The sequence below is a fragment of the Aquarana catesbeiana genome, linkage group LG03 (assembly GCF_042186555.1).
Source record: "Aquarana catesbeiana isolate 2022-GZ linkage group LG03, ASM4218655v1, whole genome shotgun sequence".
NCBI classification, from domain to species: Eukaryota; Metazoa; Chordata; class Amphibia; order Anura; family Ranidae; genus Aquarana; species Aquarana catesbeiana.
This window is the reverse complement of record NC_133326.1, coordinates 450225003-450250838: the sequence shown is the minus strand read 5'-3', so window position 1 is coordinate 450250838 and position 25836 is coordinate 450225003. Positions and strand designations below refer to the sequence as shown.

The 25836-nt window shown below is 44.1% G+C and overlaps 1 protein-coding gene across 2 annotated transcripts in view; it reads left to right on the top strand.

Annotated features, from left to right (window-relative positions):
• HMMR (hyaluronan mediated motility receptor) overlaps positions 1–25836 on the top strand; it is a 256412-nt gene that overhangs the window by 57647 nt on the left and 172929 nt on the right. For both annotated transcript variants that reach the window (XM_073620829.1, XM_073620830.1), the window contains exons 10-11: positions 12140–12226; positions 13943–14154. In XM_073620829.1, the coding sequence (XP_073476930.1) occupies positions 12140–12226; positions 13943–14154 (299 nt within the window). The remainder of the gene's footprint in view (positions 1–12139; positions 12227–13942; positions 14155–25836) is intronic.

Sequence of the window (25836 nt, the reverse complement as noted above, 5' to 3'; positions counted from 1 at the left end):
AATCCTTCCGCATGGAATCAATTTGAACAGTAGTTCCCACCCTGCAGGGAGGAGAATTTCTGGCATCAATAGACATCAGAGATGCATATCTGCATGTGCCCATTTTTCCTGCTCATCAGAAGTTTCTGCGCTTTGAGGTAGGAGGGCGCCATTTCCAGTTTGTGGCTCTGCCTTTCGGGATAGCCACTGCATCTCGAGTGTTCACAAAGATCTTGGCTCCTCCTCTGGCCAGATTAAGGGCTCAGGGTATAGCTGTCATAGCATACCTAGACGACCTGCTCTTGATAGACCGGTCGGTAGCCTCTTTGAATGGAAACTTGAGGACCACAGTCAGGTATCTAGAACACCTGGGTTGGATCCTCAACTTAGAAAAGTCTTTCCTAAAACCAGTAAGAAGACTGGAGTATTTAGGTCTGATTATAGAAACAAGCCAGGAGAAAATATTTCTACCCCCAGGCAAAGATCGCTGCTTTGAGAGCTGATTCTGACAGTAAGGACAAAGAAGGGTCCCTCAGTCCGCCTTTGTGTGAGGCTACTAGGGAAGATGGTGTCTTCATTCGAAGCAGTTCCCTATGCTCAGTTTCACTCAAGAATGCTGCAACACAGTATTCTGTTGACCTGGAACAAGAAGGTTCAGGCATTAGACTTTCCGACGCGCCTGTCGCATGCTGTGCGTCAGAGCCTCAATTGGTGACTCATACCCGAGAACCTGCAGAAGGGGAAATCCTTTCTACCGGTTACCTGGACGGTGGTAACAACAGATGCCAGTCTGTCAGGTTGGGGAGCAGTTCTGGAACAGGCTGCGGTTCAAGGGATATGGTCCAAGACAGAGAGGACCTTACCCATCAACATTCTGGAGATCCGGGCGATACATTTAGCTCTAAAAGCCTGGACTATCAGGCTACAGGGTTGTCCGGTCAGGATCCAGTCCGACAATGCCACAGCAGTGGCTTATATCAATCATCAGGGAGGCACCCGGAGCCGAGCTGCTCAAAAGGAGGTGAACCAGATCTTAGTCTGGGCAGAGATGCATGTGCCATGCATATCGGCAGTTTTCATCCCGGGAATAGAGAATTGGCAGGCGGACTATCTAAGCCGCCAGCAGTTACTCCCAGGGGAATGGTCTCTGCATCCCGACGTCTTTTGGGCCATATGCCAAAGATGGGGGGGTTCCAGATGTAGATCTCTTTGCATCCCGATTCTACACAAAGACAGATTTGTGGCAAGGACAAAAGATCCTCTTGCATGCGGGACGGATGCGTTGATGATTCCGTGGCATCGGTTCTCACTGATTTATGCATTCCCGCCTATTCTGCTACTACCACGACTCCTTCGCAGGATCAGGTAGGAAAGGAAGTCGGTACTTCTGGTGGCCCCCGCTTGGCCCAGAAGGACTTGGTATGCAGAAATAGTAAGGATGACAATGGGTTCCCCGTGGACCCTATCTCAAGGTCCAGTGTTCCATCCTGCCTTACAAACGCTAAATTTGACGGTTTGGCTATTGAGACCCACGTTCTGAAGAGTCGTGGGCTCTCAGGTCCTGTCATATCTACCTTGATTAATGCAAGGAAGCCAGCTTCCAGGATGATTTATCATAGAGTCTGGAAAGCTTATATAACCTGGTGTGAATCCAGAGGTTGGCATCCCAGGAAATATGTCATAGGTAGAATTCTTGATTTTCTACAATTAGGATTAGAGATGAAGCTGGCCTTGAGTACCATCAAGGGCCAGGTCTCTGCTTTTATCAGTATTATTTCAGCGGCCACTTGCTTCGCATTCTTTGGTCCGAAATTTTATGCAGGGGGTGATGCGTCTTAATCCTCCGGTTAAAGCGCCCCTAAACCCCTGGGACTTGAATTTGGTCCTGGCTGTGTTACAGAAACAGCCTTTTGAACCAATAAGTCAGATTCCTTTGGTCTTGTTGACAAGGAAATTAATTTTTCTGGTGGCCATCTCTTCTGCTAGAAGAGTATCAGAATTAGCAGCCCTTTCCTGTAAGGAGCCTTATTTGATTATACACAAGGATAGAGTGGTACTACGCCCTCATCCTAGTTTTTTACCGAAGGTGGTTTCTGATTTTCATTTAAACCAAGACATTGTTCTACCTTCCTTTTTTCCCGATCCCTGTTCTCCGGAAGAGAGATCTCTACATTCGTTGGATGTAGTAAGAGCAGTTAAGGCCTATCTAGGGGCAACTGCTCAGATCCGCAGGACGGATGTTTTGTTTGTGCTGCCAGAGGGTCCCAATAGAGGACAGGCAGCGTCAAAAGCTACCATTTCTAAATGGATTCGACAGTTGATCATTCAAGCTTACGGTTTGAAACAGAAGATTCCTCCGTTTCAGATCAGGGCACATTCCACAAGGGCTATTGGTGCTTCTTGGGCAGTGCATCACCGGGCCTCTATGGCTCAAATCTGCAAGGCCGCAACCTGGTCTTCAGTTCATACATTCACCAGATTCTATCAGGTGGATGTGAGAAGGCATGAGGATATCGCCTTTGGGCGTAGTGTGCTGCAGGCAGCGGTACAGGGTCCTCAGGTCTGATTGCACCCTACTTGGTCCTGGTTCCCCCCCCCTCAGGTAGCATTGCTCTGGGACATCCCATCAGTAATTACTGTGGCTCTGTGTCCCGTGATGTTCGAGAAAGAAAATAGGATTTTTTAAAACAGCTTACCTGTAAAATCCTTTTCTTTCGAAGGACATCACGGGACACAGAGGTCCCGCCCCTCTTCTAATACACTATATTGCTTAGCTACAAAACTGAGGTATCCCTGCAAGGGGAGGGATAATATAGGGGGGGTTGAACTTCCTGATAGGGTGTGCCAGTGTCCAATCACCAGTGATACCTATATAACCCATCAGTAATTACTGTGGCTCTGTGTCCCATGATGTCCTTCGAAAGAAAAGCATTTTACAGGTAAGCTGTTTTAAAAAATCCTATTTTTTATATATGATTGTATTTTTTAATTAATATCATCAGATTAAATTGTGGCCCATTTCTTTGGATAGTCGCAAGAGCTTCTCTATGAGGTCATCGTGTTTCAGGTTTAGTAGGGTACGACTGGGGAATGTTAAGTGGATTCCTAAATGCGAAAGGGGATTCAGCAGATATGGCTTTAATCGACTGGGCATCTCAGCCTAAGTTTAACATGAGGGATTTGCTGTGATTCACCTTTATATAGTGATATTGAACTTAATGAAGCTAGCATGTTTTGAACTGCGGGAAGGGTTTCCTCAGGGTTTGTTAGAGCGATAACATCATTGGCGTATAGGTCGAGTTTATGTTCAGTGTCTAAACGTGGGATTAGATCTTATGGCCTGCGCTTGTGGTTCCATAATCATGGCAAAAATCGGGGGGGGGGGGAGAGTGGACACCCCTGTCTTGTGCCATTGGTGATTGTGATGGGATTTGACACAATGCCTAAGGTCCAGATGCGTGCACTTGGGTGAGAATAAAGGCCTAGCATGGTCGGTTCTTGACAGCCTGAATTTGCGAAGTACCGCTTCCATATAGGACCAGTGGGCTCGGAATGCCTTCTTTGCCTCCAGAGAAAGGGAGAGAAGGCATCCGACCGTGCTTTACCCATTGTATGAGGTCGATGAAGTGTCTAGTCCTGCCTGAAGCTTGTCGGTCTGGTGCAAAACCGACCTGATCTGGAAGTATATTCTGGGGGATAACCATGGAGAGGCGTTGGGTTAAAAGTTTTGCATATAATTTTGTGTCGGTATTCAGGCGATAATTGGTCTCTTTCCAAATCATGTAAGTACCTCCAGGGATCATACAAATCTTCCCTTTTTTTTAATAGTGCAGAGTGCAAAGGTTCTACTTTTTGATAGATTAGAGGTGTCAAGTATGGGGCCGATTAATGTTAAAATCTCCACAGATTATCAATGGTACAGCTCTGTAGGGAGTTAGTTTGGAGAACAGGGTGGCATAGAACTTTCGTTGAGTGCATACACATTACCAATGGTGAGAGGTCTATTGTCAATCGTTACTGAGGATTATGTACCTACCGTCTTCATCTGCTTCACTATGATGTAGTGTGAAATTCACTGATGCGCTTAGGAGTGCGATAGTGCCTCGTTGTCCTGTGGTGTTGGGAGGAAGTGGGAGTAGACCCCAATTTGTCAGCTTCTTGTACCCATCTTTGGGGGGGTGAGGATGGGGATGATTTGTTGCTGGTATGTGACCAGCAGTTTCGTTGGAAATCCCATCTATAAATTCTGTTTTGCTGAAGAATTGAGGTGATGGGAGTGGAGGCCCTGCGCATTTCCATTGTAGCGGGCTAAAGGTCCGTGAACAGCTTTATGTTGGTGTATGGTGCTGGGGTTCTATCGATATTTGCCTGCGCAGGACGGAGCCACACTCCAGCTGATTTGGCTATCAGCTGGAGTGATGTGACCATGGCGCATGCACACATCAGAGGAGGCATTTTTCAACAGGAGAGAGAGAGAGAGAATGTCACGGACACTATTAAAAGCTAGAGCGGAGGGACACCGTAGTTCTCATATACTGTGACTCGCTGTTGCGGGGCAGGGTTTCAGTCTGCTCAAGGTCGCCTTTTATCAGTGTTGCACAGTGTCTTGATCAGCGCTTGTTGCCTGTGTCTAAGGGTGGGTTGCAACACTGACAAAACCCGCCCTTCAACACAGCCACAAGGCGTAATGTAACAACTACGGTGTCCCCCTCCGCTCTGTGAATAGCTTTCAGTTGTGTCCGTGAAATTCCCTCTCCTGTCAAATTGCTTCCTGTGATGTGCGCATGCGCCATGGTCAACACTCCACTCCAGCTGATCTGTAAATCGGCTGGAGTGCGGCTCCGTCCTGCGCATGAGCGGGCACTTTTTGACGGACGGCACATAACAGAACACCGGCAAATATGTTGTGGCCCTGGAGGTTGAGAGGATTTTCTCCTTGATATGAAAAAAGTGAGTCCGAACCAAGACATCCCTCGGAATGTCAGCTTGCAGGTGTGAGGGTTTGGCAATTCTGTGGGCCCGGTTGATCAGTATATCACAGATGTTTAGGCGAGGGAACAATGTTGAAATAAGTTGCTGCAAGTAGGGAGTAAGCTCCTTTTGTTTTGATTGTTTCTGGGATACTTCTGACTTTAATATTTCACCTAAAGCGATCCTCTAAATCCGCCAGTTTCATCTTAATACGGTGATTTGCTCAGCATGGTGGGTCATGTTCATCTAGTAATTTATTGTGGCCTTTAGAATCTGCTCTCTTCCAGACAATTCACTCAGTCATGAACTTGAGATAGAGAGATTTGAAATTCTCTGTGTAAATCCTCCTGCAGAGTGAGCAGCATGGATTTAAGCATAGCTTTGGAGACTGGGTTGTCTGTGACAGGGACAGCAGCCAAGGATGGTGTGTGCTGGGTGCTTCCGTTACAGCAGCCTATAGGTGTTTTTTGGCCTGAAGCTCTTTACAAGGTGAATGGGTAGGAGAGGTTACCAGCCTGCTGCCTCTGCGGTGGCATAGTTACATAGGTGAGGTTGAAAAGACACAAGTCCATCAAGTCCAACCTATGTGTATGATTATATATGGTCAGTATTACATTGTATATCCCTGTATGTTGCTGTCATTCAGGTGCTTATCTAATAGTTTCTTGAAACTATCAATGCCCCCCGCTGAGACCACTGACTGTGGAAGGGAATTCCACATCCTTGCCGCTCTTACAGTAAAGAACCCTTTACGTAGTTTAAGATTAAACCTCTTTTCTTCTAATTTTAATGAGTGGCCACGAGTCTTGTTAAACTCCCTTCTGCGAAAAAGTTTTATCCCTATTGTGGGGTCACCAGTATGGTATTAGTATATTGAAATCATATCCCCTCTCAAGCGCTCTTCTCCAGAGAGAATAAGTTCAGTGCTTTCCTCATAATTAATATCCTCCAGACCGATTATTAGCTTTGTTGCCCTTCTTTGTACTCTCTCCATTTCCAGTACATCCTTCCTGGGAACTGGTGCCCAGAACTGGACAGCATACTCTAGGTGTGGTCGGACCAGAGTCTTGTAGAGCGGGAGAATTATCATTTTATCTCTGGAGTTGATCCCCTTTTTAATGCATGCCAATATTCTGTTTGCTTTGTTAGCAGCAGCTTGGCATTGCATGCCATTGCTGGGCCTGTCATCTACTAGGACCCCCAGGTCCTTTTCCATCCTAGATTCCCCCAGAGGTTTCCTGACCCCCAGTGTATAGATTGCATTCCTATTTTTGCCACCCAAATGCATTATTTTACATTTTTCTACATTGAACCTCATTTGCAGTGTAGTTGCCCACCCCATTAATTTGTTCAGATCTTTTTGCAAGGTTTCCACATCCTGCGGAGAAGTTATTGCCCTGCTTAGCTTAGTATTGTCCGCAAATAGGTTGAACTGTTTGCCTACCCCATCCTCCAGGTCGTTATGATCAAATTAAATAGGATTGGCCCCAGCACAGAACCCTGGGGGACCCACTACCCACCCCTGACCATTCTGAGTACTCCCCATTTATCACCACCCTCTGAACTCGCCCTTGTAGCCAGTTTTCCCTATGGTCCATGCCAACGGACCTTTATTTTGTACAGTAAACATTTATGGGGAACTGTGTCAAATGCTTTTGCAAAATCCAGATACACCAAGTCTACGGGCCTTCCTTTATCTAGATGGCAACTCACCTCCTCATAGAAGGTTAATAGATTGGTTTGGCAAGAACGATTCTTCATGAATCCATGCTGATTACTGCTAATGATACCATTCTCATTACTAAAATCTTCTATATAGTGCCTTATCCCCTCCAAGAGCTTACATACTATTGTATTACTATTAGAGGTCGACCGATATGGGTTTTTCTCTGGCCGATGCCGATATTTAGAAATCTCGGTGGCCGATATGTGATGCCGATTTTTTTTGGGCCGATATATTAGGCCATTTTTTTTTTTTTTTTTTTTTTTTTTTTCCCTTCATCTCATCAAATTTAACAGTTAGACCCCTTTCACACTGGGGCGTTTTTCAGGCGCTTTTGGGCTAAAAATAGCGCCTATAAAGTGCCTGCAAAAACGGCTCCCCTGCAGTCTCAGTGTGAAAGCCCGAGTGCTTTCACACTGAGGCGATGCGCTGGCAGGATGTTAAAAAAAAGTCCTGCAAGCAGCATCTTTGGAGCAGTGTATACCACCACTCCTGCCCATTGAAATGAATGCGCACCGCTGCCAAAGTGCCTGCAAAGCGTTACGGCAGCGGCGCTTCAGGGGCGCATTTAACACCTTCCTCGGCTGCTAGCTGGGTTATAAGCTCCCCGCTAGCAGCCGAATAGCGCCGCTAAAATGACGGTAAAGTGCCGCTAAAACTAGCAGCGTTTTACCGTCAACGCATGCCTGCTGCAGTGTGAAAGCAACCTAAAGTCATACAGAAAATTTTTTACATTTAAACATTTATTAAACAAAACAAACCTCCAATCAGTTCACTTGTATGTATAATTTAGATAAAAAAAAATATATATATATATATAAAAAAAAAACTATATCTTAAAAATAAATACACAAAAACAGGTAATCAAAACTTTTGGACGAAAAAAAATGGGCTAACTTTACTGCTTAGTTTTTTTTTTTAATTTATTAGTGTATTTTTTTTTTAAAAATTGCGTTTGCAAGACCGCTGCACAAATACCGTGTGACATAAAATATTGCAACAACCGCTATTTTATTCCCTAGGGTCTCTGCTAAAAAAAAATATATATAATGTTTGGGGGTTCTAAGTGATTTTCTAGCAGAAAATACAGGATTTTTACTTGTAAGCAACAAGTGTCAGAAAAGATTTAGTCTTTAAATGGTTAAACTGAGAACTTCTACATATGGAGTTCAGCTCATTCAGAAGTGTAAACATTGTATCAATTCAGGTTCTTTTTATCAGATTTGGCAGGCTGCCCAGAGAGGGGAGAGAAGTGCTTCACAGAAGACTACAGGCAACTTGTATTGACTTCAGAAGTCATTTGCAAGTCGTGCTGAGTTATATCGGCCTTTTTATCAGCACAATCGGCCGATGCCGATTAAGAAAAAAAACACCAAATATCGGCCGGCCGATATATCGGTCGACCTCTAATTACTATTATATACTATTATGTTAGGCTAACTGGTCTGTAATTCCCAGGGATGTATTTCGGGCCCTTTTTAAATATCGATGCTACATTGGCTTTTCTCCAATCAGCTGGTACCCTTCCAGTCAGTAGACTGTCAGTAACAATGGGGAATAATGGTCTGGCAATTACTTGACTGAGTTCCCCAAGTACCCTCGGGTGCAAGCCATCTGGTCCCGGTGATTTATTAATGTTAAGTTTCCCGAGTCTAATTTTAATTCTGTCCTCTGTTAATCATGGAGGGCTTCCTGTGATGTGTCATGAGGATAAACACTGCAGTTTTGGTTACTGAAGCCCCCCCGATTCCCGTTGTGAAGACTAAGAATAAATTCAATACCTTTGCCATCTCCCCATCCTTTGTAACCAGATGTCCTTCCTCATTCTTTATGGGTCCAATATGGTCTGTCATCCCCTTTTTTTTTTTTTTTTTTTTTTTTTTTTTTTTTCCTCCGCAATGTCTTTCATGTTCTATCTTAGCTGTCCCTATTGCACCCTTACATTTCTTGTTTTTTATAAAGTCTGAATGCTGATGATGATCCCTCAACCTTGTGTGCTCTTTTTTTTTTTTTTTTTTTTTAATGCCATCTGTGCTTTTTATATGCATTTTTACATTGGAGTTAAGCCATCCAGGACTTTTGTTCGCTCTTTTAAATTTATTACCCAATGGGATGCATTGGCTAATGCCCTTATTTAATATACTCTTAAAGCAAACCCATCTCTCCTCCGTGTTCTTGGTTCCTAAGATGTCTAGATGTTTCCTATTTGTGATTTATACTGAAGCCAATTGACCTGTGATCGCTGTTACCAAAATTGCCCTGTATTTCCACATCCGTGATCAGGTCTGTGTTGTTGGTAATCAATAGATCCAGTAACTATATTTCTAGATGGTGCATCTAACATCTGACCCATAAAAGTGTCCTGCAAGACATTTAGGAACTGACGAGCCTTAGATGAATGCCCGGTTCCCACCGCCCAGTCTGTCTGGATAGTTAAAATCCCTCATTATTATGACCCTTTCCATTCTTGCTGCTAATCCAAATTGTGGTAGATCTGTCTCCCCTTCCTCCCTCGGGTTAGGGGGCCTATAGCATACTCCCAGTATTATTTTCCTCTTAGCTTCATCCCTTTGGAGCTCTACCCATAAGGATTTCACCTCCTGCCTAGCTCCCTTAGTGATGTCATCGCTCACATTCACTTGTACATTATTCTTGCTATATAGGCATACCCCTCCCCCTTTTTTACCCTCTCTATCCTTGCAATAAAGGGTATACCCTTGAATGTTTGCCAGGGAATCATGAGAGCTGTTGAACCCGGTCTCTGAAACGCCCACAAAATCCAAATCCTTCTCTTACAACAGTTTCTCTAGTTCACCCAGCTTGTCCACCAGGCTCCTGGCATTGGTGAACTTGCCATGTAGTTTGGAGCGGTCGCACATTATCCTCTTATTGGGTGTTCCGAGAATTGCAAGTAGGACTTGCTACTATAATTAACTTGGGTTTATGTGCTTTGGTCAACCTATCACTTATGCCCCCAATACTACCCTCCTGGAATATGTTCCGCGCTGGACATCTCGACTTCTTGTCCCCCCTATCGCCTAGTTTAAAAACCCCTCTAACTTTTTGTCCATCTTCATTCCCAGCTGATCTGCACCCTCCTCCATTTAGGTGCAGTCCATCCCTTCTATAGTACTGGTTATAGACTGAGAAGTCGTCCCAGTCCTCCAGGAACCCAAACCCATCCTTACTACACCAGCTCTTCAGCTACTTGTTTACTTCCCTAATCTCCCTCTGCCTTTCTGGTGTGGCTCGATGTACCGGTAGTATTCCTGAGAATACTACCTTTTTGAGGTCCTTTTCCTCAATTTAGCTCCTAAGTCCCTAAAATTGTTCTTTAGGACACTCCATCTGTTTGTCATTGATGCCAACGTGCACCATTACAGCTGGGTCTTCCCTAGCCCCTCCCAGTAACCTGTACACCAGATCCGTGATGTGCCGAACCCCCGGTAGACCACATACTGTTCGGCGCTTCAGGTCTTTGTTACAGATTGGCCTCTCTGTCCTAAGAATTGAGTCCCCTACCACCAGAATCTTTAATTACCCTTTGCTTCCCCCCAAATCTCACTGGAGGAGTTCTTCCCCTGGCAGCTAGGAGAGTCCCTCAGCTCCAGCAGTGCTGGTCCCTGACTGGTTTCACCAATGTCACTCATTGGAGTGTACTTATTGGGATGTTCCAGCCCTGGATCGGCCTCCCTGGCACTTCCCCCTCTACCCTTCCTGACTGTCACCCATCTAATCTTTGCTAGTGCCTGCACCTCTTTGTCTCCACCTGCCTCTGTGCTGGCACCTGCCGTGTATATTCCTGGCTCTCTAAGCATCCGGGGGAAGGAGAAGTGTCCATGTCCACTCTCTGTGCTTCTGTGCAGATAGCTGGTGCCATGCATGTCTCCTGCAGACCTGTTCCCATCTGGGCAAGCAGATACACTGACGGGAAGTATCCATAAACTACCACAACGCTCCACAGCACTGTAGTAGTTCATTGAGAACTACAACCCAACATATGCAAACCGTTGGGACTTTTAGTTCATTCATACACAGAGCTCTCTGTGATTTCAAAAATGAATTGCTAGCGCAGGTAACTTCTCCCTGTGACAGCAGTACGGGGGGGGGGGGGGTTGACGGTGGCTGCAGCATTGGGAACATGTTACATATTCCACCCTAAAAAAACAGAGATGTAACATGTTCCCAAAGGTGAACTTGCCCTTTATCTGAATACATACCTATAGGTACTGTGAAGATCTCGTAATCTTGCACTGTTTAGGAGATCTTCAGAGTGCATGCAGCCAGTGACTTCACCGACGCATGTACTCTGAAGGTCCGGCATACAGTTTTAAGGTAAGTTTCTCATAATGTGCTAGTATGCAATGCATACTAGCACATTATGACATTGCCTTGGAAGAAATTTTGCGGGTGTACTACTGCTTTAATGTAATGAAGGCTAAATGACCATACCAAACCATGTACCTCCCTTAAGGCAGTAGTTTTCATTCACAGGTATGCAAGAGAACAATTCTCAACTGCACGGTTAACATGTACAGTATTATAAGCATTTTGGCAAACTTGGATGGAAATTCACCCGTTGATTTCAGGTCTACTTGCTGAGTGGTATGATCTTTCTGCTGTAGTTGCATGATTGGCCTCAGTGTTCAAACCATTAATTCTGCTTTTGTGGGAAATGTTAACATTTGATTTCTTTTTTTCACTTTGACAATCTTGTGGGAAAGCCTGTACAAATTGTGGGGAGGCTTTTATTGCACAAATAATAAATCCTGTTGCCAGTCACATGTTGCTAGAGAAAATCACCATTAAAGGGTTAGTGTACTTTTTATAATTTCAGTGCAATCATGGTGCAGTGTAGAAAAATTAAGCTTTCTTTTAAGCTGCATACCTATATACAGACTGCAGCTTCTGCAAAGCCTGAATAGAAGTTGTGTGACCAGCACCATCCTGCTTATAAGCTAGGATGTATGGGAAGTTGAATGAGCCCTCATTGCCACAGCAATGAGCGTGGAACTGCTGGCTTGCGCATTCATATGTGCAGTGTGCTTTTCTTCATCCACAACTACACGTGTGCAGTGTGCTCTCCCACGCTATGATAGCATTGCTGAACTGTGGACTATTGATAGCTCAGAATGCTACTTTTATAACCAGGCTTTGTGGAAGCCACGGCCAACCTACCGGTATACATTTAAAGGAAGCGCGATTTCTTTACAAGGCAGCAAGATTTGTAAATTACTGGGACCCCTTTGCTACTCTGAAAAATTGAAACTAACCCTTTCACAGTTGTTTATTATGGGCTTCACAAGTGTTGGTCTAATGCTGTTTTAGTTCATTGGGCAGCTTTAGCTATGCCTAGGACTGTTTAGTGTGTAGGGTATCAACTGTCAAGATGCCTTTTTAATTTAATGTTTTGCCTTTTTTTGTTGTTCCCATCTGTAGCCGTTTAATTAATTTTTTATTTTTAAGGACCTTAGATTGGAGCTAACCAGCAAAGAACAGGAATATGAGCGTAAACTGGAAACTGCAACATCTCAGATTTCTGAACAGAGTATGGTAAGACTGGCCCATTGATGCTCTTTTCGTGTTAATAGATTGTTGGATAATTACATTTTAAAATTCTATAAACGGTCTCCATTGTGCATGTTTGTTTCTACCAATCAATCGCAGAACAAAGGATTACTTGGGCTATGCTGTTGACTTCAGTTGAATGGATACTGGCTAAAAAAAGGCAAAAAACCACGCCCAAGCATGAACCCTCCTAGTTCAGCTTAGCCTCAGTTTTTATCTAGTGTCCTTGGTTTTGGGTGTGACTCGGTGTCTCTGAAGATTGCGACGACTTATGGGGCCAAAATGTGTGTGCAGGCCAAAAAGGATTATACCCGGGCTCCCGCATGCAAGAGCAGAGATGGTCTGTAATGCTTCTGGTCAGTGCTTGACCCTGCAGGCTGCAATCTCCTGGGTACAGCAAAGGAAGCCAATTCCTATGGTGGCACATATGCAGGCTCAATCCTGAGGCTTGTTGTGTGTTCCCTATCGCTGCTCTTAGGCCCAGTGCTGAATTGAGGCTCAGGTAAGTATTTGGAGTGTGGGGGAGCTGACAATGGAAGGTTTTTTTTCCACCTTAATGCAGAGAATGCATTACGCCTTTACAACCACATTAAGCCTTTGGAATCCATTTGTAAGCAACAATCCTTGGACTGCAAGTAAAAAGCCTACATTTCCATTCTGTAAAAAGTACAGGACCCCTAATTCCTCTGATTCTGGAGACCTTCATGGTCACCTGGACCCAGGAAGTTATAGCCAGTTAGGTCTGCAGCATGGCGTTTGCTTTATTCCACCACCACACTTTATGCATTCAAGGGTATCTTTGGATCCACAAAAAAGCACTTTGCTTTGCAGCCCTAGAAAGCTGCCACAAAGGGTTTTTGTATCACTACTGAAGATCACAGCTTCTATTCTAACCTTTTTGCGGTTTCCAAGCTTTGACATCCGACCTATTCTGGACCTTAAACATCTTAACCATTGTTAAGGTACTACAATACTGGTAAAAGTTTACTTTAAATGTAATTATGTAATTGTAATGCCTTATATTACCTCCAGTCTATCAGCCTCAACATTCTCTGGGTTCAGATGCTGATCTTCCCTGCACAGTCTTTAAAGGGATTTTTTTTTTTTTTTTTGTTAAACATGCCATACTTGCCTGCTCTGTTCAATAGTTTTGCACAGAGCTACCCTGATTCTCCTCTTCTGGGGTTCCCCACTGATGCTTCTGACTTCTCCTGCCTTCAGGGTGCCCCAATAGCAAGCTGTAAAGTGTAATACAGTGTCCCTATAGCAAGGTAAAAAAACTTCTGACTTTAGAACCACTCGCTTCCTCCCCAGGACTGCACGTCCCCTGAGGCATTGCTCCTCACACATTCATAAGTTCAGGCACTTACTGACATGTATGGACAGTGTGCTGCACTGTATTTCCTGATGTGTAAACAAATGCATTCTGTATGCAGGCCAACTAATGGGCTGGCCGATTAATCGATTATGATAATGGCTGACCACTATTTTCATAATGGAATAGTTGTCAATCGATTAGTTTTTTCAGCCCTAGTCCCAACGGCCCCATTTCATAGTAAGCCATTTAGGTTTGGTGGTCTTGTTGAATGACCGACACCTATCCAAAAAATTGGATGGCTGAGCTTGTGTACATTCAGGTAGAAAAAAATCGGTGTGACTTTTTTTTTTTTTTTTTTTTTTTTTTTTTTTTTTTTTCTATAGGCTTTCGACTCCCTACATCTGGAGCTGCAGAATGTACAAGAGGAGATGATGAAAGAGAGACGCCTTTTGGAGGAGGAGCTCGAGGGAACCCTAGATGATCTTGATAAATTACAACAGGAGGAGGAAGCAGCAGCGAGAATAATCATGCAACTGGAGCAAGAAAATAAGCGGAGGGCAGAAGAGCTTGCACAGTTAGAGAAAACTCTTAAAGGGTATTAGAAACTGAACAAATGTCCCCATTTTTCTTTTCCTTAGCAACTGACTTTAGCAGTGTTTTGGTGGTATGGATATATAAAAGATTCCCCTCTTAGGACAGGAAGAGAGGAAATGTCTCCACTGGGGAGCAGCTGTCACTAGAACAAGAGTACCTACTGGAAGTCCCCGCCTGTGTGGTTGTGATGACTCCATTTTGAATTAATTCTAGTTGAGTCCCATTGATTGGTATCACCAGGGCAAATGGAGAGGTTAAATCTCTAGTGGGGACATGCAGTAGTAATTTTTTTGGCACTATTGATTTGTGTATTTTACACAACTATTCAGGACTTTTAGAAGTCCAGTATTGCCATCTGAAGTTCTACCAAATTTACCAGATTTCTATACCAAGCGCGACTATACCCAATGGGGGAATTCATAAAGAGTGTTTTTTAGACACTGCCTGGGGCTAAGGATAGATTCCTGTGCGGTATAGTGTCACATTTACAGCTCCCCAGCACATGCATGCCCCACTCTGACCTGGGAAAAGTGTGTGGACCGCTCAGACTCGATAGGGAGGAGGTATGTGGGTAGTGTGTTTGCAGCTGCTGCTAGGGTGCTGACAGGGGAAGGAGCCCATCCTGGCTCCTGCAAAGGTTCAAGGAAGGAAGGAAAACCCCTGGAAGTCATTCATCCTATGCCAGGCATGGCCTTGTTGGAGTCCCAGGCTGAGGTTGCCACTCCATTCAGTGCAGTAGGACACCATAGATGTGACTTGCAGGGGTTAACTTGGCACACAAAGGGAAGAGAACCCTAGAATTACAATGTACCTAGCCCTGATAAGATGACACCACATAAATAGGGGGCAAGTCAGACAATTATGTCCAACCTATAGCTGTGTCTCTCTTTCATGCCTAAGCCTATTTCTGACATTTTAAGTTAAAATCCATATTTTTTTGCTATAAAATTACTTGGAACCCCCAAACATTACATATTTTTTTTTTTTTAGCAGAGAATCTAGAGAATAAAATGGCGATTGTTGCAATATTTTATGTCACACGGTATTTGTGCAGCGGTGTTTTAAACACAACTTTTTGGGAAAAGGGACACAAATTAATTTAAAAAAAAAGAAACTGTAAAGTAAGCCCTATTTTTTTGTATAATATGAAAGATGTTACGCTGAGTAAATAGATACCTAACATGTCACGCTTCATAATTGCACGCACTCGTGGAATGGCGACAAACGGTATCTAAAAATCTCCATAGGTGGCGCTTTAAAATTTTTTTTTTTTTTTTTTTACAGTTACCAGGTTAGAGTTACAGAGGAGGTCTAGTGCTAGAATTATTGCTCTCGCTCTAACGATCGCGGCGATACCTCACATGTGTGATTCGAACACATATGAGGGCGCAGCTTCTGTATGCGTTTTCTTTGCTGCGTGAGATCGCGGAGATGGGGCGCTTTAAAAAATTTTTTTCTTATTTATTTTATTTATTTTTATATCATTGTGTTTAAAAAAAAAAAGATCACTTTTATTGTCACAAGGAATGTAAACATCCCTTGTGACAGTAATAGGTGGTGACAGGTACTCTTTATGGAGGGATCGGGGGTCTAAAAGACCTCCAATCCCTCCTTTACACTTCAAAGTATTCAGATGGCCGAAACCGGTGATTCTGAATACTGTGTATGTGTGTGTATATGTGTATGTGTGTGTGTGTGTATATATATATATATATATATATATATATATATATATATATATATATATATATATATATATATATATATATATATATATATATATATATATATATATATATATAATATAAAATTTATTTATTCCGGTGACGTCGCTTCCCTGTTTACGACTTCGTTCCAGTCTGTGGCTAGACGCCTGAAGTGGCGGATCGGTCGCCCAATGGGATGGGAGGCCCGGTCAGAGCGGCAGGAGGGGGGTTGCTCCTCCGGGATAACAATCGAGCTGCTTTTAGCCGCATCGGTTGTCATCCCTAGAAAGCCGATCGCCCGCGCTAAAAAAAGGTACCGGGATGATGCCTGTAGCTGCGGGCATCATCCCGGTATATCCCCCGAAAGCCGAGGCCGTATATATGCGTAGGCTCGGCGCGAAGGGGCTATACAATGTCTGGGTAATGGACAAGATGGGTGATATATAGCACAATAGATAAATGATAATCAACAAAGAATCATAGGTACATAGTAATCCATTATTAAAATCAGTCAATAGTAAAGTATGAAAGGCAGCCGGTGTGGAGGAGCTAGAAGCAAACGGGGAAAACAAGGAGAGGACACAGCGCCTCTAAATGCAGTATGTATAGGGCGGTTTAATAGTAGTATAAGGTAAACTACTTACAAGAGGGTTAAACAGCGTGTGGTATAAGCATGGTGATCCCGCTCTGTAGTGTCCAGAGGGGAGAGGTCCACCTATGCCAGTGTTCAGCCGGCTGCTCACACGGGTGGTTTCCTGTACTGGCAGCTCGGTATGGGCGGAGACCGCTGGAGGCTCGGGGGATGACATTCCTTCCGGGTACAGAGCAGGGGAGGCAGCTTGTGTTTGGGGCATGTGTGCTCCGTCAGGCCATACTGGGAGCCATCTTACCGGTAATTGTGGTTTGTGTTCTGGGATTAGGAAATCCATGCCCAGCTACACAAGTCATTAAGGAGGCACCCTAACCAACATGTATACACATAAAGCACTGATCTACATTATACACTACATATTAAATACAAATGCTACCATATTTTTAATGGCTAAGCCTAAAATATATATATACACTTAAAAGTAGTATATATAAACAAACAATATATAAAAAATGCATAAAAACCATGTATAGAAAATATGTATAGTAAACATGTATAAAAAAGCTATAATTAGCATCACCAGCAATTGGGTTTGGTTAAACGAGCAAGTTAATAAGCAATCTATATGTACATATATGGATAAAAATGCAATTTAATGTATATAGACACTTGTATATAGAGGAAAAAAAGCACATGACAATAATGGTAGGAGTGTGACGTACTTAATAATCTGATGGTTGTCATGTTTGTAAACTATAACTTCAGACCATAAAGAAGGGTCCTGTATTAAGTAAATGGGTTACCATTCAGTGTACTCATGGAGGAACAAATGTATATCTTTCTTTCTCATACATCACGGGACACAGAGCCTCAGTAATTACTGATGGATTATATAGGTATCACTAGGTGATTGGACACTGGCACACCCTAACCAGGAAGTTCAACCCCCCTATATAATCCCTCCCCCTTGCAGGGATCCCTCAGTTTTTACGCCAGTGTCTTAGGTGATGGACGTGTAAAGATGTCCTGTGCCGGGTGCTTTACAGGCCAGAACTGTGGATCCCCCTATTCGTAGGGGGCCCCGGTCTCTGAAGGTTTTTTCAAACAGAGCCCACCCGTGAGAGGCGAAGATTGGGTCTGTGTAACAGAACCCTGCGGCTGGATAAGGTAAGGGAGATTCCACAGAATTTTTTAATTCTAGTAGGTTTCTCCTTTAAGGTAAATGCATGCTATGCCTATTGTCGCCACCGGGGGCTGCCAAGAGCACATACCTTCTCCTGCTGATGTCGGTCTGTGTTTCCACGCTGCACAAGCTCCTCCGGCCAGCTCAGGTAGGATGGCATGGGGGGCTCTCCTTAGGGATATCTCCCCCCAGACTAGGGGGAGGCCGCAGGTGGTTTGTGAGGCGGTTATACACCGCAGTTTCACCACCGCTGCCATTTTGCCACGTGCAGGCCCCATCTCTACCGGCCTCTCTCCTTCCTCCCCCAGCCTTCCCTCCATGCTGATTCCGGAGGGTCGGCTCGTGCTGGAAGCGCGCGGTTTTCAAAAGACGAAGGGGGGCGGGGCGTCAGTACAGCGTTCAGCGTGCTCAGACGCCCACAGGTGCCGGCTGCAGGCTTTTAGAGGCACTGATTACAGGTGCACTAAGCTTTTTGGAGGGACACAGAGCTGACGGTCGCATGTAAGGTGGGACACAGGCATTCTCCTAGGCAGCATTTACTAAGGTAACACCAGACTGGGCATTTGGTAGCAAGGCTTTTAGCCGGACTACATCGCTCAGCAGTCAGTGTTCATTTTGTGATACCTCCACCTTGTTGCTGTGCACTATGGGTAGAAGAGGTTCAAACACTCCAAGAACCAGAGACTCTAGGGGATCTCGTTCAGGTTCTGAGGACCCCCTTTCTGCAGCATCCTCCCCCCCCCCCTCGAGGGGCCAGGGACGACTAGCCAGGGAGAGCCGTTGGGGTCAGGGGCTGCATCTGCTTTTGGCACTTCAGCCCCTGTATACATTACACGGGAGGTTTTTTCCTCAACCATTAATGGTTTAGAGGAAAGATTAATGGCCGTGATTACATCTTCACTCAGTGGAAGAAAACGCACTAGGCCTTCCTCTGTTCCCCAAGACCCTCAGGCAGAGGAGCTCTGGGATAAAGGAGAGGAATCCCTTTCAGAGGATCAGGATGGGACGGATGATTCCTCTTTGGAGGAATCAGGTGGAGAGGGACCCTCTTCGGCTTCCCAGGAGGAGAAAGTCTGATGCCGCGTACACACGAGCGGACTTTACGGCAGACTTTGCCTGACGGACGGGATTTCGTCGGACAATTCGATTGTGTGTGGGCTCCAGCGGACTTTTTCTCAAAAGTTGGACGGACTTAAATTTGAAACATGTTTTAAATCTATCCGACGGACTCTAGTCCGGTTGAAAAGTCCGCTCGTCTGTATGCTAGTTCGACGGACAAAAAGTCACGCTAGGGCAGCTATTGGCTACTGGCTATGAACTTCCTTATTTTAGTCCAGTCGTAGGTCATCGCGTACGAATTCGACGGACTTTGGTTGATTGTGTGTAGGCAAGCCCGTTCATTCAGAAAGTCCGTCAAAGTCCGCCGGGCAAAGTCTGACGTAAAGTCCGCTCGTGTGTACGTGGCATGAGTGCAGATACTTACTGGATTGGTCCGCTCCACATTTAAGTTGCCCATATCTGAATCCGTTAAAGAACCCTCTTCTTCTTTAGGGTCACTGAAACCTCCTCAAACTGCACATGCTTTTCCTGTTCATAATTTACTTGAAAAGCTCCTTTATTCTGAGTGGGATCACCCAGATAAGCGTTTTTTTTCCGCCAAAAAAGTTTTCAACGCTTTATCCTATGGAAGAAAATTTTCTTAAGATGTGGGGAGTACCAGCCATTGATGCCGCCATTTCCTCTGTAAATAATAGTCTGACTTGTCCTGTAGACAATGCTCAGATGCTCAGGGATCCTGTGGATAAAAAGATGGAATCCCTATTGAAGGATGTCTTCTCCTTGGCAGTTTCAGTGGCTCAACCTGCAGTAGCAATTGGAGTCTGTCAATACTTAAGATACCATGTTAAGCAGGTCATCAAAGTTTTTACCTGAACAGCAGGCCCAGGGGTTGGCTAACCTTCCTGCGGCCTTATGTTATGTTGCTGAAGCCATCAGAGATTCTATCATGCAAACCTCTCGTCTTTCACTGGGGTTAGTGCATATACGTAGAATCCTATGGTTGAAAAATTGGTCAGCCGAAGCACCATGTAAGAAGCTGCTGACTGGGTTTCCATTTCGTGTTGCAAGGTTGTTTGGAGAAGACTTGGATAACTATATCAAGAGAATCTCTTGTGGGAAAAGCACTCTTACCTGTTAGGAAGAAGCGTAGGCGTCCCTCTTTCAAACTGACTCTTTCCCCAGCACCAGGGGCTTCAGCCTCCAGGCAGTCTCGACGGCCTCCTCCATCTGGGTCCAGAAACAAGAGTCAACCCCAGGGACAGAAGTCCTGGGGGAAGAAGCCTACTAGGCAAAACACTAAGACCTCTGCATGAAGGGGTTCCCCCGCTCGCTCGAGTGGGGGGGAAGACTGCGACAGTTCTCAGGGCTCTGGCAGGAGGATTTCCAGGACAGATGGGTAATCTCCACGGTAACCTTAGGGTACAAGCTGGAGTTTCAGGAGTTTCCCTCTCCTCGTTTCCTCAGGTCAAGTGTTCCCAGAGATCCAGAGAAAAAGCAGTCGCTCCTTCTAGCGTTAGAGCGATTTTTGTCGCAGGAGGTCATTATGGTGGTTCCCGCAAAGGATCAAGGATTGGGCTTCTATTCCAACCTTTTGACGGTCCAAAAACCAAATGGGGATGTCAGACCCATTTTGGATTTAAAGGATCTGAACCGATTCCTAAGGATTCAGTCCTTCCGCATGGAATCAATTCGGACAGTAGTCTCCACCCTGCAGGGTGGAGAATTTCTGGCATCGATAGACATCAGAGTTGCATATCTGCATGTGCCCATTTTTCCTGCTCATCAGAAGTTTCTGCGCTTCGAGATAGGAGGGCGCTGTTTTCAGTTTGTGGCTCTGCCTTTTGGGATAGCCACTGCACCTCAAGTGTTCACAAAGGTCTTGGCTCCTCCTCTGGCCAAATTAAGGGCTCAGGGTATAGCTGTCATAGCATACCTAGATGACCTGCTCCTGATAGACTGGTCGGTAGCCTCCTTAAACGGGAACTTGAAGACCACAGTCATGTATCTGGAACACCTAGGTTGGATCCTCAACCTAGAAAAATCTTTCCTAAAACCAGTAAGAAGACTGGAGTATTTGGGTCTAATTATAGATACAAGCCAGGAGAAAGTATTTCTACCTCAGGCAAAGATCACTGCTTTTAAGGGAGCTGATTCTGGCAGTCAGGACCAAGAAGGGTCCTTCTGTCCGCCTTTGTATGAGGCTGCTAGGAAAGATGGTGTCTTCATTCGAAGCAGTTCCCTATGCTCAGTTACATTCAAGACTGCTGCAACACAGTATTCTGTCGGCCTGGAACAAGAAGGTTCAGGCATTAGACTTTCCGATGCACCTGTCTCATGCGGTGTGTCAGAGCCTCAATTGGTGGCTCATACCTGAAAACCTGCAGAAGGGGAAATCCTTTCTGCTGGTTACCTGGACAGTGGTACCAGATGCCAGTCTGTTGGGTTGGGGAGCAGTTCTGGAACAGTCTGTGGTTCAAGAGGTATGGTCCAAAACCGAGAGGACCTTACCCATCAACATTCTGGAGATCTATGCGGTATATCTAGCCCTAAAGACCTAGACTATCAGGCTACAGGGTTGCCCGGTCAGGATCCAGTCCGACAATGCCACAGCAGTGGCTTATGTCAATCATCAGGGAGGCACCAGGAGCCGAGCTGCTCAAAAAGGTGAACCAGATCTTAGTCTAAGCAGAGAAGCATGTGCCATGCATATCGGCAGTTTTCATTCCGGGGATAGAGAACTGGCAGGCAGACTATTTAAGTTGCCAGCGGTTACTTCCAGGGGAATGGTCTCTGCATCCCGACGTCTTTTGGGCCATATGCCAAAGATGGTGGGTTCCAGATGTAGATCTCTTTGCATCCTGGTTCAACAAAAAGATAGACAGATTTGTGGCAAGGACAAAAGATCCTCTTGCATGCGGGACGGATGCGTTGGTGGTTCCGTGGCATCGGTTCTCACTGATTTATGCATTCCCGCCTATTCTGCTGCTGCCACGACTCCTTCGCAGGATCGGGCAGGAAAGGAAGTCAGTACTTCTGGTGGCCCCCGCTTGGCCCAGAAGGACGTGGTATGCGGAAATAGTAAGGATGACGGTGGGTTCCCCGTGGACACTACTGGTACGCCCAGACCTGTTATCTCAAGGTCCAGTGTTCCATCCTGCTTTACAAACGCTAAATTTGACGGTTTGGCTATTGAGACCCACGTTCTGAAGAGTCGTGGGCTTTCAGGTCCTGTGATATCTACCTTAATCAATGCAAGGAAGCCAGCTTCCAGCATGATTTATTCTTGGTTCTGTCTGTTTTACAGAAACAGCCCTTTGAACCAATACGTCAGATTCCTTTGGTTTTGCTGACAAGGAAGTTAATTTTTTTGGTAGCCATCTCTTCTGCTAGAAGAGTATCAGAATTAGCAGCTCTTTCCTGTAAAGAGCCTTATTTGATTGTACACGAAGGTGGTTTCAGATTTTCATCTAAACCAAGACATTGTTCTGCCTTCCTTTTCTCCAGATCCCTGTTCTCCGGAAGAAAGATCACTACATTCTTTGGATGTAGTAAGAGCAGTTAAGGCCTATCTGGAAGCAACTGCTCATATTCGCAAAACGGATGTTTTGTTCGTGCTGCCAGAGGGTCCCATTAGATGACAGGCAGCGTCAAAAGCTACAATTTCTAAATGGATTCGACAATTGATCATTCAAGCTTACGGTTTGAAACAGAAGATTCCTCCGTTTCAGATCGGGGCACATTCCACAAGGGCTATTGGTGCATCTTGGGCAGTGCATCACCGGGCCTCTATGGCTCAAATCTGCAAGGCCGCAACCTGGTCTTCAGTCCATACATTCACCAGATTCTATCAGGTGGATGTAAGAAGGCATGAGGATATCGCCTTTGGGCGTAGTGTGCTGCAGGCAGCGGTACGGGGTTCTCAGGTCTGATTGCACCCTACTTGGTTGTGGTTCAGGACATCTTAACACGTCCATCACCTAAGACACTGGCTACAAAACTGAGGTATCCCTGCAAGGGGGAGGGATTATATAGGGGGTTGAACTTCCTGGTAGGGTGTGCCAGTGTCCAATCACCTAGTGATACCTATATAACCCATCAGTTATTACTGAGGCACTGTGTCCCGTGATGTCCATCGAAAGAGAAGGATTTTACAGGTAAGCTGTTATAAAAAAAAATCCTATTTTTTCTATATAAAAAACAAATGGATAGTGGAACAAATGGTTTGTAATGGTTATGATAGAACCGGATGTTATGATGGAACCAGGTACCATGGTATATTGTAGTATATTCAGATATACCATAATAGCTGGTATGACATCTAAATATGAAAGTAGGTTTTCTGCAGTTCGCAGTGTGGACCTCGATTTTCCTCATTCAGGCCCTCTGACACTAAGGTATTTAAAGAACAAAGCCAAAAAGTTTCCCTTTCGCAGAGACACTTGAAACTCTCTGCTACCGGGAGAGAACGGGACATAGCTTCTAAGATCCAGACAAATAGAACATCCCAGGATTGGTCGTGAAATTCAGTGAAGTGTTGGGATACTGTGCTGATCAGACCCTGTTTCCAAAAAATCTGCGGTGTTCAGCATCTCAAACAGCCACACCTCAAGAAAGAAGTTTCTGGAGAAAGGGTACCCCGTAGCACTGATTGCTGCTTTCCTACACTACATCTAGATCTAACAGATAATACCCAGACCACTCATACCAACAGAATCTGTGAAACCTCTCAGATTCACCACCAATTTTCAAACAATTGGTGCATAGACATTGGCCCATCTTACTAGAGGACCCACACTTTAAGACCTCCTTAACTGATAGACCGAAAGTCTCCTACAGGCGGGCAAAAAACGCTAAAAGCCAAATTGCTCCAAGTAAACTCAAATGGTTCTACAACCTCTTCCTGACCTTCCATGACCTGAAAGGCATGTACGAGTGCCCAAAACTCAAGTGCCTCACATGCAAACATCCATCATGGACAGAAACTTCCCTGTTTTCCCCCCCCCCCCAACTGCTCTACACAATTTCTGTTTTACGGTCTTTTCATGTCCATGCGGACTGTTGTACGTGGCTGCTCTATACGCACACTCAGGAAGAGATTCTGGGAATAATACAGATTTGTTGAAACGGTCTGATCAGCACAGTGTCCCCCGACACTTCACTTCACTGAATTTCACGACCAATCCTCGGATGGTCTATTTGTCATTTCAAGCGTCTCTGCGAAAGGGAAACCTTTTAGGTTTATTTAAATACCTTGGCGAATGAGGGCCTGAATGAGGAAATGGTGGTCCACACCATTTTATAACTGCATAAAAACTACTTTCATATTTATAGGTCATACCAGCTAGTATGGTGTATCTGAATATACTGTAATATACCATGGTACCTGGTTCCATCACAACACCCAATTTTCTATTGTAACCATTACAAACTATTTGTTACACTATCCATTTGTTTTATATAGAAAGATATATACATTTTTTCCTCCCTGAGTACGCTGAATGGTAACGCATTTACCCGTTTATTTAATACAGGACCCTTATGGTCTGAAGTTATAGTTTACAAACATGACAACAATCAGAATAGTACTTCACACTTGTATACCATAAGTGTTGTGTGCTTTTTTTTTTCCTCTATATACAAGTGTCTACATTAAACTGCACTTTTATCCATATGTGTACATATTAGGGCTGCAACTAACGATTATTTTCATAATCGATTAGTTGGCCGATTATTGTTTCGATTAATCGGTTAATAACCTTAAAAAAAAAGTGTGGTGTATAATTTAGTTAATATGTAAAGTTTAAAAAAAGGCAATTTATTCCTAAATATCTTTTATATGCAGGGGTAAATATAAATAACCAACTATATGGTTTAGGGAGTAAAATCTTTAATCCTCTCTGAGAATAACAGACAGAAGAGATATACTCTCTATATTATTAGAGGTTGAATCTGGTAAATATCAGACTCAGATCAAATTTTTTTATTTAAAGAAAAATAAAAAAATTGTAGACTGTTTTACAGATTTTCAAACAGAACTGTAATATTATATGCTTTTCTGCAGCTTCTCCATTGAAATATATTGAACCAAAAAAGCACCTTTTTGCATTAAAAAAGGTCCTTGACCCTTTCCAAATGCACAGCAGCTGAAAAAAGCATAGATGTGAAAGTTAAATAAACTGTAGTGCATTTCTGTAAAAAGCACCAAAAATCACATGGGTGGGAACCAGGCCTAAGACATTTAGTAACATAATGGAGTTAAAAAATAAAAAAATAGCCCTTAGTTTTTTTACTGTGCAACAGTGAAAGTAATATTTACAGTAGAGATTTGCTCTTTTTGTACTATATAGGGCTAATTTTAGCTTTTTTAATCCCATTATGTTACTGGCCGATTAATCGATTACTATTTTCATAATCGATTCATTTCATAATCGATTAGTTGTCGATTAATCGATTAGTTGTTTCGGCCCTAGTACATATAGATTGCTTATTAACGTGCTCGTTTAACCAATCTCTATTGCTGGTGATGCTAATTATAGCTTTTCTATACATGGTTTTAATAATTTTATATATATATATATATATATATATATATATATATATATATATATATATATATATATATATATATATATATATATAGATATAGTGTATATTTTTAGGCTTATCCATTACGAATACTACCATATTTAATATATAGCGTATAATGTAGATCAGCACTTTGTGTATACAACATGTTGATTAGGGTGCCTCCTTAATGACTTAAACCACAACTACGATGGCTCCCTGTATGGTCTGAAGGAGCATGCATGCTCCGAATGCAAAGCCGCCTCCCCCACTCCGTACCCGGAAGTGACGATATCCCCGAGGCTCCAGCGGTCTCCTCCACCCTGACCGAGCCTGTCAGTACAGAAAACCACCCAAACTATAATCTCCTGGCTGGACACCAGGAAATACAGGCATAGATGGACGTCTCCCCTCCGGACACTACAGAGCGGTATCACCATGCTTATGCCATGCGCTGTCTTTTAACCCCTCTTGGGAGTAGTTTACCTTATACTACCATTAAACCATCCTATACATACTGCACTTGGAGGCGCTGTGTCCTTACCCCTTGACTTCCAGGGGTTTCCCTTTCTTTCTTAA